Genomic DNA, 14,853 nt, shown 5'->3' with positions numbered 1-14,853 from the left:
ATAACCTAGATTTATAAGGATTTAAATAAACTATCTTAAAATTTTAATTGAATACACCTTGAATTTCAGAAAATTATTTAAAATTATGATTGAGGACCCTAAATTCATTAAAATAATTAAAATCTTTCAAAATCTCAATTAAATACATCCCTAAAAGTAATTCATTTTGCAAATTACACCGAAGCTTGTGGTGAAAAATGCAGTTACCGAAATCCGAAACTCGCTCATATGGAGGAAACACCCCATTTCTTTTCACGCTTTGTCTTGTTTTGTCTTGGTATCTTCTCCCACTGTCTGTCACTTAAACTCAGCCGCCGTCCGCGTCTGCGCCTCCTTGGAGAAAAGAAGACTAAACACTCGACTCAAAGAGAGGAGAAACCGCCTAAACCAAGCTCTCTCTCTCTCTCTCTCTCTCTCTCTCTCTCTCTCTCTCTCTCCCCCACAACTCAGATTACTTTTGCGCACCCAGTCCAAACCCAAAGTCAACATTATGGAGTTCCACCTAAACCACAGCACCAACTCCCCCACATCCTCTGCCTCCTCCACCACCACCGCCATCGCACCCAACCCCAACCCTAACCCTGATTCCACCTCCAACTCTGTCTCCGCCGACGACCCAATGCACTCCTGGTGGGAGTCTATCTCCAAAGCCCGCTCCCGCATCCACTCCTTGTCGTCACTCCTCGATCCTACCCTTTCCCAGTCCCTCTCTTCCCTCGCCGACTCCGACCGCCCCGCCCTCTCCCTTCTCTCCTCCCTTCAATCCTACGACGCCGTCTCTTCTGCCCTCTCCTCCCCTCTCTGCGGCTCCGGATCCGACCCCCTCTGTCACTGGCTTTACGACACCTTCCTCTCCTCCGACCCCCATCTACGCCTCGTCGTTTTCTCCTTCCTCCCCCTCCTCTCCGGCCTCTACCTCTCCCGAGTCCACTCTCTCTCCTCTGACTCCCCCTCTCTTCCCTCCCTCGCCGGCTTCGAAGCAGTTCTCCTCGCCATCTACGCCGCCGAGACCAAGGCTCGAAACGGCAAGCCTGTCGTCGTTTCGATCCCCGATCTCTCTCAACCGTCTCTCTACCACACCCCTCTCCTCCAGAAACCCAACCCCCTCACTGCCTCCACCGCCCCCCACCAATCCATTGGGGTTTTGTCGCCGCCGCTTGAACCCCAGGTCGCGGTGAAGTCCACCAAACGTGCCTGCATCGTCGGCGTTGCCCTGGATTCCTATTACAAGCACATTTCCCAGATGCCCACTTGGTCCAAGATCGATTTTTGTCGATTCCTAGCTTCTTGGGCCGGCCAGGATTTCTCTTGTCTGCGACAATTCGGTGATGATGATACCAACGAGCCCGATATGAATCCGGGATTGTTCCTGGAGGGCAGCGATGAGATTGACGTTGTGACCGAAGAAATGGACCAGTTGACGGTGAGAATTGAGAAACCTGGTAGCAATGGTGTACATTTGGAGCCAAAGGGGTCCAGAATTCCATTACCTTGGGAGCTTTTGCAGCCTGCACTGCGAATTTTGGGGCATTGTTTGTTGGCCCCATTGAATTCTCAGGATGTTAAGGATGCAGCTTCCGTTGCAGTAAGGCGATTGTATGCGCGGGCGTCTCATGATTTGGTGCCCCAGGCAATTTTGGCTACACAGAGTCTCATTCAGCTCGATAAGAGGACACGTGAGGCTGCCAAGACTGTTGCAGCTGCTAATTCGTCTTCAAATGCTAACACCCCAAGCAAAGCTAAGAAACCAGAAGTGTTTTTGGTCTCAAAATGAGTAAGTAGTTGGCTGGTTTGTATGCTGATTTGATTTTGCACATTGGATGTTGTATAGCTATATATCCAACTGATGAAAGCAGGTGTTGTAGATTAATGTTGTATGATTGTCAGTCTGTGATTTGTGTTTGTAGATCCATCCTAGTGAGAGGTAACTTTTGATTACAAGTTTTCTTGTGGTTAGTTAAATGTTATGAACTATGCCCTTGTGTATTTCTTTAAGTAGCGATGTTTTGTTTTTTTGTTGATCTTGTACTTGCAAAATTGACTGAACTGTTAGTTACTTAAAGTCTGGTAATTTATGCAGCTTATCATTTACGTATTATTGCTTTCTCATTTCATCTCGTCATTGTAATGAATTATCATTTGTATTGTCATCTGATCCAGTGATGCTCTATCTGTTTTTGTTTTTGGCATTCACTTTTCCCTTCACTGATGCCGCATCTCGTCTCGTTGGATCTTTTCAACCCAGTAATTGTTGGAGGAAGATGGATATGAGAGAATACGGAAGAGAGTTTAAAACGGGAAAGCTTTATTGATAACTGACTTTATTGATTTCAAATTGATTACAACACCAGGCCATCTTATTGGTTATTTATAATAACATTCAGACCTTTTCATAACAGACATAACTCTTGGATTAGTTCCAAGAGTTGCAGACACAACCCTAGACTTCTAAAGAGATACAACTCTTCCTAAACGTAGCTCTTCTCAAGAGACACAACTCTACTTAACAACTGTTACAACTAACAGGGAGATAGTGCATTACGTTTAACAGTAATATATAATGTGTGTTTACAATTATTGTTCGTGTTTGATATTGATGTGTTGGTTTGAATGTGTGAACCAATAGCTTTCTTACTTGATGGTTTGTGGGAATCAATAAACAAGCGGTTTGTTTATCTGCCCACTCAGTTTGATTGTTTGGCATTAATCTGATGACTGCAAAGTCATTTTAGACCTATTTACTGCTTAACCGTTGGTTCATATGTGAAGTTTTTTTTAACAGTGCTTAACGGCCATCTCCATTAAGCTTACTCCCAGGCTTAACCTTCTCGATTGCTTGACCTTCTTGGTGATAGGCTAGATAGGGTCTACTTTGTACACTTTCAGCTTCGTTTTGGACTGATAAAAAGAAGTTATATGTCTTCCTGTCTGTCAATATCTGGATGTAATGTAGGGTGTGGAAAATACAGTAGTCAAATTGTTACATGCGTAACGGTGGTTCTTGTGAAACCGGGTTTCGTATCATTCTTTTTGTTTGTGTTTTTTGGGACTTATGTTAAATAGACTCTTATGAGTGCCGAGGGTTGGTTGACAAGGAAGAATTTGAAAGGCAAAGTTACTTCGATGTATGCAATATGATTGAGCAAAACAGGGTTCATTGGATAGAACAATAGTGTATAATAAAATGTCCTGATGCAAAAAGGGTTAGGACTCAGGAATGTGATTAAAAGTAACAAGGCACTACTTGGGATTTGGTTGTGGAAATTTTTGTTGGAAAAGGATTGAGTGGTTAGGGAACCATGAAAGTGGTCATAGGCTTGTGTGGTTGCCGATCGAAAAACATGTTCTGGTGAAGAATGGGGAAAAGGTTAGTGTTTTGGGAGACGCCTTTACGTATCTCTTTCCCTCACCTATGGCGAGAATTTGTGTAGTTCTTCTCTTCCAGTAAGCTGGGATTTTGATCTTTGAGGAAATCTATGCGGTTCACTTCAAATCCTATGTTGAAGAGCTTCTGTTTCATTGTTCAATGTGTATTTTATGTTTTGGGTAATGGGGTTGATAAGGAAACTCACGTGAAACATGTATGCCACTTGTTCTCATTGTGTTTTCTTTCTTTTGGGTGCAAACTACTTTCTTCTGGGAACAATTCTCATTTGCGTAGTAATTTCAATTGTTCTAGCAAATAAAGCTATTTATTGAGAACAAGTGCACATTGTGCGTAGGAATTGAAATTACTTTCTTCTGGCTATTTATTGAGTTCCGCTTTCACACGATTGTGGTTATGCAACATATGCACATTGTGCAGAGAAACTTCAGTAGGATTGGTTGACAAACGCACCTCCAGCCTCTCAAATTGGGACGGACTTGCGTGACTTGGGCAGTTCTGCCCTCTCAATCTAGGGATTCTATGGAATTTTCTTGGGCTCAATTCCGATTTGCAAAGTACTTTCTCACGTGTGAGTCATCAAGTAGTTTATTGTCATCATTACGTAGTTAGCAATGTACAAACTAGCTATGCCTTAGCTTGTTTCTTCATTACGTGCATGGCCTAGCTAGGGTATTGTCCAAGTCTATTTACCTCCCTCCCTAAGTAAGGAAATTTGCCAAGGCTCTTACTAGGGATGCAACTTGGATAGCAAAATTCATAAAGTTTCAAGTATTCCATTTGATGTAAATTCGAAACCAAAAATCCAAAAATACATTACAAAAAAGGAGAAATATAAAAATATATCTTATGTGGAGAGATGGCATAGTTTTAATCTTTGTATTAAGCCATACAACTCTATGATTTTGAAAATTTGAAATTTAATCCGATTATTAAATTTCCGAATCTGCATGAATTTATGATATTGGAATATACATCCATTTCTGAATTTTTTTTAATTTTTAATTTTTAACAAACGATATTATCTACATTAAGGGGGTGGGGAAGGGGGCTAAATCTCACAATGAGCTAGCAATAATGTGGTTCAAATTCGTTTTTGGTGAAAATCGAACCTAAAACCTCTCACTTACAAATGAAGATGAATAGTATTAGACTAATAGTCTAAGTGACGTGAAACATTTTGGGTTAAAATTGAAAAGATATACCTTCCTACCCGAATCATCTGAAATGATTTCGTTGAAATTATTTGTTTGGAAATTTCCCGAAAAGCTAAATGCTTATGAACTTCTGCATCATCATATGTTCTTTTAGCACGCTTTCAATGTTGTAATGATTACATCTTTGAGGAGAATTGGAAGAAAAAAAACACGAATATATAAGCTTCCGATGCCAATTGGCAATGATTTTTGGTCCACAATGCAACACCATGAGTGCGTTTTGGACATGGAGAGAAACTTCCAACACATTAATCCTGTGCTTATTTGGAAACCTATGAAAATAATACAAGAACTTTTGGGAGTCAGAGAATACAACGTTGTGCATGATAAAATTCCACGCAAGGATGAAGATGTTTCCTTTGTGTTATTTTTTTTCTTTTTTATCACAAAAGAAATATAAAATGTTTCAGATACACTTAAATCAAGCAGATAAAGAGTATAGAAAAATGACAACTTATATGAAATTAGAGGATTTTCGTACCAAACTAAAAAATTAGCACTATTGTAATTCATGCAACTGTAAAGTCATCGAGGTTCTCACTTTCCTATTGAATGGGGCTTATTCACGGTCACTTCCACAATATTGAATGAATTAATGCCTCTGATCACCAATTAACATCATGCATTAATCGATTCGTTTTGCACTATTTAAATTTGTTAAGGAAAATAGAAAGGTTCTTGAAGAGTGATTAAGATATATGGTGATGATAGGGGATTAAAATTTTAAATTAAATGGTATGTCATTATTAAAAAATAAGCACGTTAATCAATATTTAAGTAATAATTTAATTATCAACAATCACATCATCTAGTTTATAAAATATGGAGGCAAATTGTCTACCCTCCTGTTACCGTGCCCTTCCCATCCCCTCCTATTTGTACGGTCACGGTTAAGCCACGTTAACATTTTATATTGATTTTTTTATAGGGATACTAAGACAAAAAGTAATAAGAATATAAAATGTTGACGTGACTTAATCATGACCGTACAAATAGAAAAAGATGGGAATGGCACGGTAACAGGAGAGCAGACAATCTGCTTCCATAAAACATAGCTTAAAATTTTAGTTTCGGTAACATTATATATATATATTTATATATATATATATATATATATATATATATATATATATATATATATAAATGAATGCTTGAAGGCACCAGCTATCTTTGATTGGAGGCTACTTAATTCTGAATCAAAGAATCTCTCTCTCTCTGTATGTCGTGTCAATTTGTTTCCCATTAATTTTGGCAATAGAAATATTAAAAGTTAAAAACTAAAAATAAAACTAGGAAAAGAAGAGGAAACATGGCATTGAATAGGTGGACCTCTCTATCTCTCTCTCTCTCTCTCTGTGTTTGTCGTGTCAATTTGTTTCCTATTAATTTTGGCAATAGAAATATTAAAAGTTAAAAACTAAAAATAAAACTAGGAAAAGAAGAGGAAACATGAAATTGAATAGGTGGACCCTCCAAGGAACACATGGATCTTAAAGAGACTCGTAGGGATTTGTTCATCAATATAATTATTTGATTTGAATCCATGTACACGTGATTCCTCCCAACCTCCCCTTGTAACCCCACCACAGTGACCACACTATACAATTACAAAATATGTCTTCCATATATAAAGCCGGAGGCTCAATTTGGTGTCATCGGCTTCAACAAAAATAATTAGACCAAATTGCTCTTCAGCCAAAAAAATGCAAAACCTCCTTAAAATAATATATCAAATCAAGTAAGGGTAAGTTGGTAATTTGATCATCATAAAATAAAATATAAATATAAATGGGGAGAGAGAAAAGAATAAAAAAAATGAAAGAGAAGAGAGAAAAGAATAAAGAAATGACAAAGTTGACGGTGCTATGGGGAAGAAAAATATAATAAAAAATAAGAAAAATCATGAATGTTGTGTTCAAAATATCTTAAAAAGCGCATAGAGCCAGTGATAAAAAAAGAGAATAACGAAATAAAAAAAATAGTAAAGCAATTCACGCATATAAATACTTTTAAAATGTCTAAATCGTGCGTAGCGCGTTGTGATTCAAAAAATGCCTTTTGCACGCGGTTGTTTATCAAATATTATTTCTCAATTTTTAAACACTTAAGAGGTGTGTAGTGCCTGTTATAAAAAAGTCTATCGCACGCACATAATAATGTGATTCAATTAGTTGTCAAATGATCATTTTTTTGGGTAAATCTCAATTTACTACCCTCAAGTTTTATGGTTTTCAACATTTGGTACATGAAATTTTTTTCGTCCTAGAGTCATATATAAAGTGTTAATTTTGGGACAGTTTCATACATCCGTTAGTCTGGCTGTTAAGTCTGCCTTTAACTGATGACGTGACATCTATATAGACAATGATTGAGTGCCACGTGGAAATTAAGGGTCCATGTAGAAATTAAAAATTCAAAAAAAAAAAAGAAGTTTTTGGTTGTCACCTTCCTTTCCTTATCCCTCCATTCTCTCGTACAAGGTGCCACGGGGTCACCTACCATGTTGCCCACAACTTCACTCTCTTCCTCCTTCCTTTTTAGCCTTCCCCATTCCCCTTTTTTTTCTCTCTCTCTCTCTCTCTCTCTCTTAAATTCACTCTTTCTTTCTCTCTCCTCGCTCTCTCACTCCTCCTTATCATTGAGAAGAATTAGGGCTTTGGTAGTTTTAGTAGCACCAGAAGCAGTAGGAGAAGGATTTTGGGCTCTGCAAATTTTGGGGTTTCTTTCTTCTTCTGCTTCTTCCTGTTTTGTTTAGGCAGGAGAGTGAAATTAAAGTTGGAAACTAAATCAAACTCACAGGTTTGGATCTGCATTTCTCCACTTTCTCTCTGTGACTTTTTCTATCGAATTTCAGAACTATTGGCAATGGCTATTTTCTGTTTGGTTGCCCGGAAAATGAGGGGAAAACGCACAATTCCCTCCATTTTTTAGGAATTTCTCCTCTTTTCACTCAATTTCAATTCGGAAAATTGAACTTCTTGCGTTTTCCTTGGCATTCGCTTTAGAAATTCAACTCTTTTGAAAGTTCAAATGTGAACTGGTTTTTCAAATTTTCAATTTTCAAATCTTAAATTCTCAGTTTCCTCGAAATTCTAGAGGTTCGCTTGAAATTCATGCTCTCATAATCCTATTTGACTTCGCTTGATGTTCACCCTCTCGAACGAAAAACCAAAACCCAAATCACAAAACCCAAAACCCAGAAAGAAAAATCAACCGAAATCAGATTCCAAAATTCACGAACGGCTTTGCTCGATCGTTACACGTTTTGAATGAAAAACCCAAAACCCAGAAGTCCTTTAATTACTCGCTCAGTTGCGATTGCAAAGAGACAGAGACAGAGAGAGAGAGAGACAAAGGGAGAGGAAAGTGAAATCGTTTCACACAAAGAGGAGGGTTGGGTGGGTGGGTGGGGTCGAAGATGGAGGGGGAAGGGTGGATATATGATGAGTCGAAAAGGAGAGGAGAGGAGATGAGGGTTTGGTGGGTTGGTGCAGAGGAGAGAATAGAGGGATAAGGGAGGAAGGGAAGGTGACGACCAAATTCTTTTATTTTTATTTTTATTTATTTTTTGTTTCCAGATTTTTTTTTTTTTTTGAATTTTTAATTTCCACGTAGATCTCTTAATGACACGTGACGTCCAGTCATTGTCCATGTGGGCGCCACGTCAAAACATCTTAAGAGGAGTGAAATGCCGGTTATAAAAAAACGTCTTTCTCACACGAATAATAATGTGATTAAATTAGTTGTCAAATGATTTTTTTTTTTTTTTCAACAAACAATATTATCTACACTAAAGGGAATGGGTGAGCTTAGTCTCACAATGAGCTAGCAATAATGTGATTCAATCAATTGTTTATTAAATATTATTTTCTCTATTTTTAAATATGTTCAAAACATCTTAAGAGGCATGTGATGCCGGTTATAAAAAAAAGGTCTTTCGCATGCGGATAATAATATGATTAAATTAGTTGTCAAATGATTGTTTTTTTTTTTTTTTTTTTTTTTTAACAAACGATATTATCTATACTAAAGTGGAGGGGGATGAGTTTAGCCTCACAATGGGCTAGTAATAATGTGATTCAAACAATTGTTTATTAAATGCCAGTTATAAAAAAAGTCTTTCGCACACGAATAATAATGTGATTAAATTAGTTGTCAAATGATTTTTTTATTTTTTTAATTTTTTTTAACAAATGATATTATCTACACTAAAGGGGAGATGGTGGGTTTAGCCTCACAATAGGCTAGTAATAACATGATTCAATCAATTGTTTATTAAATATTATTTTCTCTATTCTTAATGTAAATTCTATAAAGACCGATTTTATTATGCGAATTCAGCTGCTTTAATTGGTTTACGAAGGGTTTCTTCTGGCATGATCTAATATTATTTATTTACTTCAAATATTTGACTTTCCTTTTGTCAATTTACGCATACAAATACATTTAAAATGTGTAAGTCGCCCTTAACTTGCCATGATTCAAAAAATGACTTTTGCATGCATGTGAGTGTGTGCATGAAGGCTAGTTATTGTAGTATGAATACAGTAAGGAAGGAAGAGGGGAATGGGGTAGGGAGGAGGACTTGAGGAATTCATGAGTAATATTTTTTATGTTTTGTGCTTTTATTTATATTAATAAGGGAGTGAGAAACTTGCTTTTTAAGTAATGCAAATTATACAATGAAAGATCTTCTAAATCTTTTAAGATTCCTATACATAATATACTAGGATTTACACAATCACACTCCTAGTGAAATTAGAACGGCAATACTCTCACTTAGGTCTAAATACTCAAATAAATGGTGTAACAGGTCTTCATGTGATGATGTAGAATTATTTGATGAAAGTGGTATCGTCTAGTTAGCAAAATGAGCGAATGCAACTCTAAAAAATAAACGGAAGAATGCATAAGTAATAAAACTCACAAAACCTGGCTATGGTAAAATCCAAGGTAAGATAAAATCGATAATCTAAAGAGAAAGGTGAGAAATTGCATCAAATCAAATCTAAACACATTCGGGACGCAAGTGGAACACACACAAAGGTATGACCATCCTAGGATAGGTGTCTAGTTGAAACCTTGTCTAGTAGCTAAAACCCAGTGGAAAAAAAGGCTCTTAATCTAAGTGAAAGAAAGTACATTAAGGTCAAGTAAGATCTAAGTGAAAGAAAGTACATTAAGGTCAAGTAAGTATACTTCTAGATGTTCACCCTTAATTTAACAAAGCTTCTAAATGAGAACTACAAACATTACAAATCAGACAATTTACGTATGCCAATTCCTCAAACAAGCTTTTGGAAGGTTAGCAAGGTTATCTTGGGATCGGATTTGCTTAGCTTCAATCTTCGGATTTTTTGTTGATGTGATTAGGGCGCAAAATACTTGGTGTGTGACTTGGTTGATGTATCATGTGTTGGTCTGATTGATACATGCGACATTGTCTTCATAGATTACTGTTGAGACTCAATGATGAATTAAAAACCACGGTACTTTGAATCTGTTCTATAAGAGCTCTCAACCATATCTCTCACATGTGGCATAATGAGATGCGGTTAGCTTGGAACGATTCGAAGATTTAACAACTATTGTATATTTTGTTGACCTCCAAGATATTGCGGTATCCCTAACGGTAAATACATAATTGTCTGTGAGTATGCCTTGTGCGGGTTTGAAACGTAAGATGCGTCAGTATGACAAACAAGGCAAGCATTATTTCGAGGATCAGGGGGTTGGATCCGCTTAGGATGTGGAGGGATGAGCCAAAATCCGTAGTAACAGAAAAACATCTTTATGCCAATTTAGTGGTTGCAAGTAGGTGCAGTGCTGCATCTTTATCAACAGATCAACAACAAAGAAGATGTTCTGTCTAATGCAAAGAGCTAAGTACAACAAAGCACAAAGTTGAATATAGATATGGAACTTTAGGTTCCAAAACCTCTTTAAGAATCTCATTTGCATCTAGCATATGGATGATCATAGATTGGATGGAAATGGTGAAAGTCTATGAATATTAGTTATAGAAGATCCTTCTCCAAAATTCTTCGGTTCGTTACCATAATAATGGGACCATGTTGATAATGTGTTGTAATATGAATTTAGAGGGGAAAGAAAAAGGGTGATCGGCTAAAGAGAAAAGAAAGGAGAGAAAGGATTAAGGAATTCGTGAGTAATATTCCTCATGCTTTGTGCCTTATTTATATCAATGGAAGAGAAAAAACTTGCCTTCCAAGTAATACAAGTTGTGCAAGGAAAAACCTTCTAGATTTTATAGGATTCAGATCTACACAATCACACTTCAAATGAAACTAGGAATGCAACAAAACCATGGCCTTATCGTTACGACATTGGTACTCAATTTTCCATTCTATCATGTCAATAGTTAAGCGTAATAATTTAGTATCAAATTGCTTTTCACATGAATCAAATTTAAAATTTCGCATAATGAGTCAACTATAGTCATTATGTCCGGTTTTTTGTCTTTATTTATTATTATAACAATATGTTTCATGAACGGAGTAAAGAATGAATGAGAGAACTTAGAAATAAGAAAAATAAGGAAAGAGAATCAGATTAAGTGCCCCTTTCTAGTTGATATAATTCCTAATATTTAGGTATTTGACACATAAGAAAGCTTAGAAGTAAACTGATTCTCATTTCTATATTTTAATAAATGCATTTCAATTTCCGTTCAATTAACATGCCTAAGAGTGAGGAATATGAAATGAGCCACACAATAGACCAAAACTCGTCATACATTATATTAGAACATAAGACCAGAGGTAGAGCTATGCTTCGACCCCATATGGCTTACCCACTTCCCTCCTTGACACGATCATATAAAAAGCTATATAGCGGGGAGAAAATTGTAGCAATGGTCTATCAACTTTAATTGGATTGGTGCAATGGTCCCTCAACTAAAAATCTATGAACATTGGTTCCTTAACTCATCAAAATATGCAGTTATAGTCATTTTCATCAACTTCGTCAGAACTTTCGTTAAAATGAGTCAAGTGCCACGAACGTGAGACTGAATCAATGGGCAAATATGGAAAAACAAATTGAAAAAATTGTAGCAATGATCCCTCAACTTTAACCCAATTGGAGTAATGGCCCTCAATATTAACCCAATTGTAGCAATGGTCGCTCAACAATGGCTCATTTTGACTGAAGTTCTTAAGGAGTTGACAGAAAAGACCATAACTGCACGTTTTGATAAATTAAAGGATCAACGGTTACAGATTTTTAGTTGAGAGACCCATCCTCCAATTTAAAGTTAAAGAATCATTGCTATAATTTTCTCTATATCGAACTTTCATGCAGTGGGTTTAAGAAAACTTGCTACTAATGTGGACCCTGAAATCCCCAACCCCCAACTAAAAAATTGAAAAAGTTAAAAAGTGAAAAAAATAATAGAAAATAGGTTGTAATGGATATCAATAGTTGATATGGTAATTTTTCTCTATACGAACCACAATGGTAGAAATTCAAGTATGGAATCGTTTTCTTGGTTTATGTGCTGGTCCTCCGCATATGAAATATTTTATCTCTGCCTCTGTATAGGAGGAGGATTCTCTACCCTCTTGTTCCCATCCCCTTTCATCCCCTCCTCTCATACATTGCTTTTTATTTTATTATCTTTATAAAAAAATTAATATAAGATGTTGACGTAGTTTAACCGTGACCGTTCAAATAGGAGAACATATAAAGGTAGAGAGATTAGGAGGGTAGAAAATCTCCTCCCTTTGTATAAGACCTCACATGCTCATACTCACATTTAGAAGAAAAATGGGTCTTTTGATATGGGTCTAAAGTAACTAAAAATTAGACATATTTCAAAAGTCAAAAGTCACTAAAAATTAAATCTATTTCAAAAGGTAATCTATAAAATTGGATCTATTTCAAATTTTTCTAAAGAAAAAAAATAAGTACACAGTAGTCATAAGTGACAGTCCTTGTCTCTTTCCTTAATTTGTCATATTGATCAATTCTGCTGGGGTCGTTTCACTAGTTAATCAAAATAATAATTCATAATCGTCATTAATTATTATCTTTTAATATCTAAAGAGACAATGAGATCTGTACGTAGCACCATATATTTTTATAGACACAGTTGGAGAAGGATGAATCCAAAGATACTAAACAAGTAGTGCTACTCTCCATATATCATATGGAGTCCTCCTCACCTACTGATCATCCAAGTGGTGGCCAATGCCGTACCCAAATTGTCTCAAAAAAATGTTACTCTATATTTCCAGCCATGAAGAAGTATCAACACTCTTCTCAAAGAACACCGTCATTTTCTTCCTCATCGTCCTCGTCTTCATTTTTCGTATCGTCATCCTGTAATCTCGATCGTGATTCTTCTCCCCCTATTAGTCCGGCCACCCCACTTCGATTTTCCGGCGTCCCATTCTCTTGGGAACATGTTCCCGGAATTCCAAAGAAACCTAGCAGCAGCAGCAGCAACAAGAAGGAATTATTTTCATCACTGAAGCGCCTCCCACAACCTCCTCCCAGAGTCAGTAATCAGAAAATCACCTCAAAAAAGTTGATCGTGGATGATATACAGGTGAGACACAGCAACTCCAAGGGCAAGGGGCATACAGCTAATTATCTCCCAAAGGATCCTTTCTTTGCTGCATTGGTTGAGTGTTCCAAGGACGACGACGGAAACGACGATGATCAAGGATACTCAAGTGCTGGTGCCAAGGTCTCAAGGAGTGTGAGTGAAAGGTTTGGATTCTTCAATCTTTCTACATTATCTTGTAAGACAACATGTGCAGTTTCTGAATCAATCATAAACGTTCAAGGGCCGAGTAGAACTTCTTATCATCTGATTAATCGCCGTTCCCGATGACTTTACGATCCTTATTGTCCTCGATCCATCACTCATCTTAATTGTGTCTTTTTCTAAATTTATTTTTGGTTTTTATTGGCTGCTGTGAGGGCGAAATGTAATTCTGAAAGTATATAAATATTTAACTGGGATAAACATGTTCATATACAACTAAGGAGCACTAGTGTATGATTTCTGCTGTTTTGTTCTCTATATTATTTATATATATTCTGCTACCAAATACGGTATAAAAATACATGTTGTTTGCTGTGAATTCATGTGATGTTTTTGGCATCTGTACGAGTAAATTTTACGTGATATCCCACGTGGGAGCAGCAGGGCTATTGGACCAGATGTAGAAAAGCTATGATTGGATTTCACTAAATAATTCATTCCAAGTTACATAATATCTAGAAGAGAAATGCTAAGAAAACTCTTTCAAAAGTGATCATAGTTTAACATAAATTTTCATGCCACTATTGTAGAGACTAAAATAATTCCAAAAATTCTAGTGGCAACACATAGACATTTGCTCAAGAAAGATAAGATTGCCTTCATTAAATGGGCAGACTCCTCAGATACTCCTACACGCAGCTCACACCCCTGAAGGTCTCAGCAGCTAAATACGACTGCCCATAGCTCACCTCTTAAGGGTAAGGATTAATTACCCAAATCCTATCTTTAATACATTCCCAATTAAAGATTGACTCCAATCAAGTAAGTAATCTCAATTTAAATCAATTAGAGATAATTACTCCATTATCTCAAGATATTATTTCCATTTTAATATCTTGAGAATATTTCTCCATAAACATTGGCCAATAGGATGCCGCCATGTGTAGGGTAAAACCCTAACACTATGGCCAGCCTTATCCCCTATAAATACCCTATATTTTACCAAATTTCAAAGGCTTTTACTACCCTAAAAAAGCCCTAAACACTTTACTCTCTCAGAGAAACTGACTTAGGCATCGGAGATCCATTGGCTTAACCCCCCCACCTCATGGGCGCGTGAGGCTTAGGTCTTTGATTAAAGGTGTTGATTATTTTGTAGGTGCATTTTCGTCAACACTGAAGACGGCGAAAATTTGCATTGACAAATTGATGCTTTCATTGAGAGTTGATTCATATACTCGAACAAGTCTCTTGCATTTGGTTTCTTGAATTTTCTGTTACGTTGAATTTCTCACACGTCGTATCAATTAATTTTTCCTAGAAAAGTTTCTTGATCAATCCATGGAGAAAGGATACAATGGTAGGAAATTCAGAAACCACGACGAACAGAACCCCGTACATACAAGGATTTGGACTGGAGAATGGACACGAGGACATAGCCCTACGACGGAGATCCTTAAGGCTCAACGCGATGGCAGGAGGAGCCCCACCAGCACGGAGCCGCATCACCACCACCA

General features: G+C 37.0%; 2 protein-coding genes across 2 annotated transcripts; both read left to right on the top strand.

Annotated features, from left to right (window-relative positions):
* Window positions 1-262: 262 nt before the first annotated feature.
* On the top strand, window positions 263-2,021 carry LOC137729309 (uncharacterized). Its single transcript, XM_068468216.1, has one exon. The coding sequence runs from the start codon at window positions 491-493 to the stop codon at window positions 1,772-1,774; it is 1,284 nt and encodes a 427-aa protein (XP_068324317.1). The 5' UTR covers window positions 263-490; the 3' UTR covers window positions 1,775-2,021.
* Window positions 2,022-12,817: 10,796 nt separating this feature from the next.
* LOC137727687 (uncharacterized) lies at window positions 12,818-13,549 on the top strand. Its single transcript, XM_068466513.1, has one exon. It carries the CDS (start codon window positions 12,863-12,865, stop codon window positions 13,460-13,462), a length of 600 nt encoding a protein of 199 aa, XP_068322614.1. The 5' UTR covers window positions 12,818-12,862; the 3' UTR covers window positions 13,463-13,549.
* Window positions 13,550-14,853: the final 1,304 nt, after the last annotated feature.

The sequence above is a fragment of the Pyrus communis genome, chromosome 3 (assembly GCF_963583255.1).
Source record: "Pyrus communis chromosome 3, drPyrComm1.1, whole genome shotgun sequence".
Lineage (NCBI taxonomy): Eukaryota > Viridiplantae > Streptophyta > Magnoliopsida > Rosales > Rosaceae > Pyrus > Pyrus communis.
The sequence above is the reverse complement of the archived record's forward strand: the minus strand, read 5'-3'. Positions and strand labels throughout refer to the sequence as shown.

Coding starts and splice junctions, on each gene's coding strand:
- LOC137729309 (XM_068468216.1), top strand. CDS start 491: ATGGAGTTCCACCTAAACCACAGCACCAACTCCCCCACATCCTCTGCC.
- LOC137727687 (XM_068466513.1), top strand. CDS start 12,863: ATGAAGAAGTATCAACACTCTTCTCAAAGAACACCGTCATTTTCTTCC.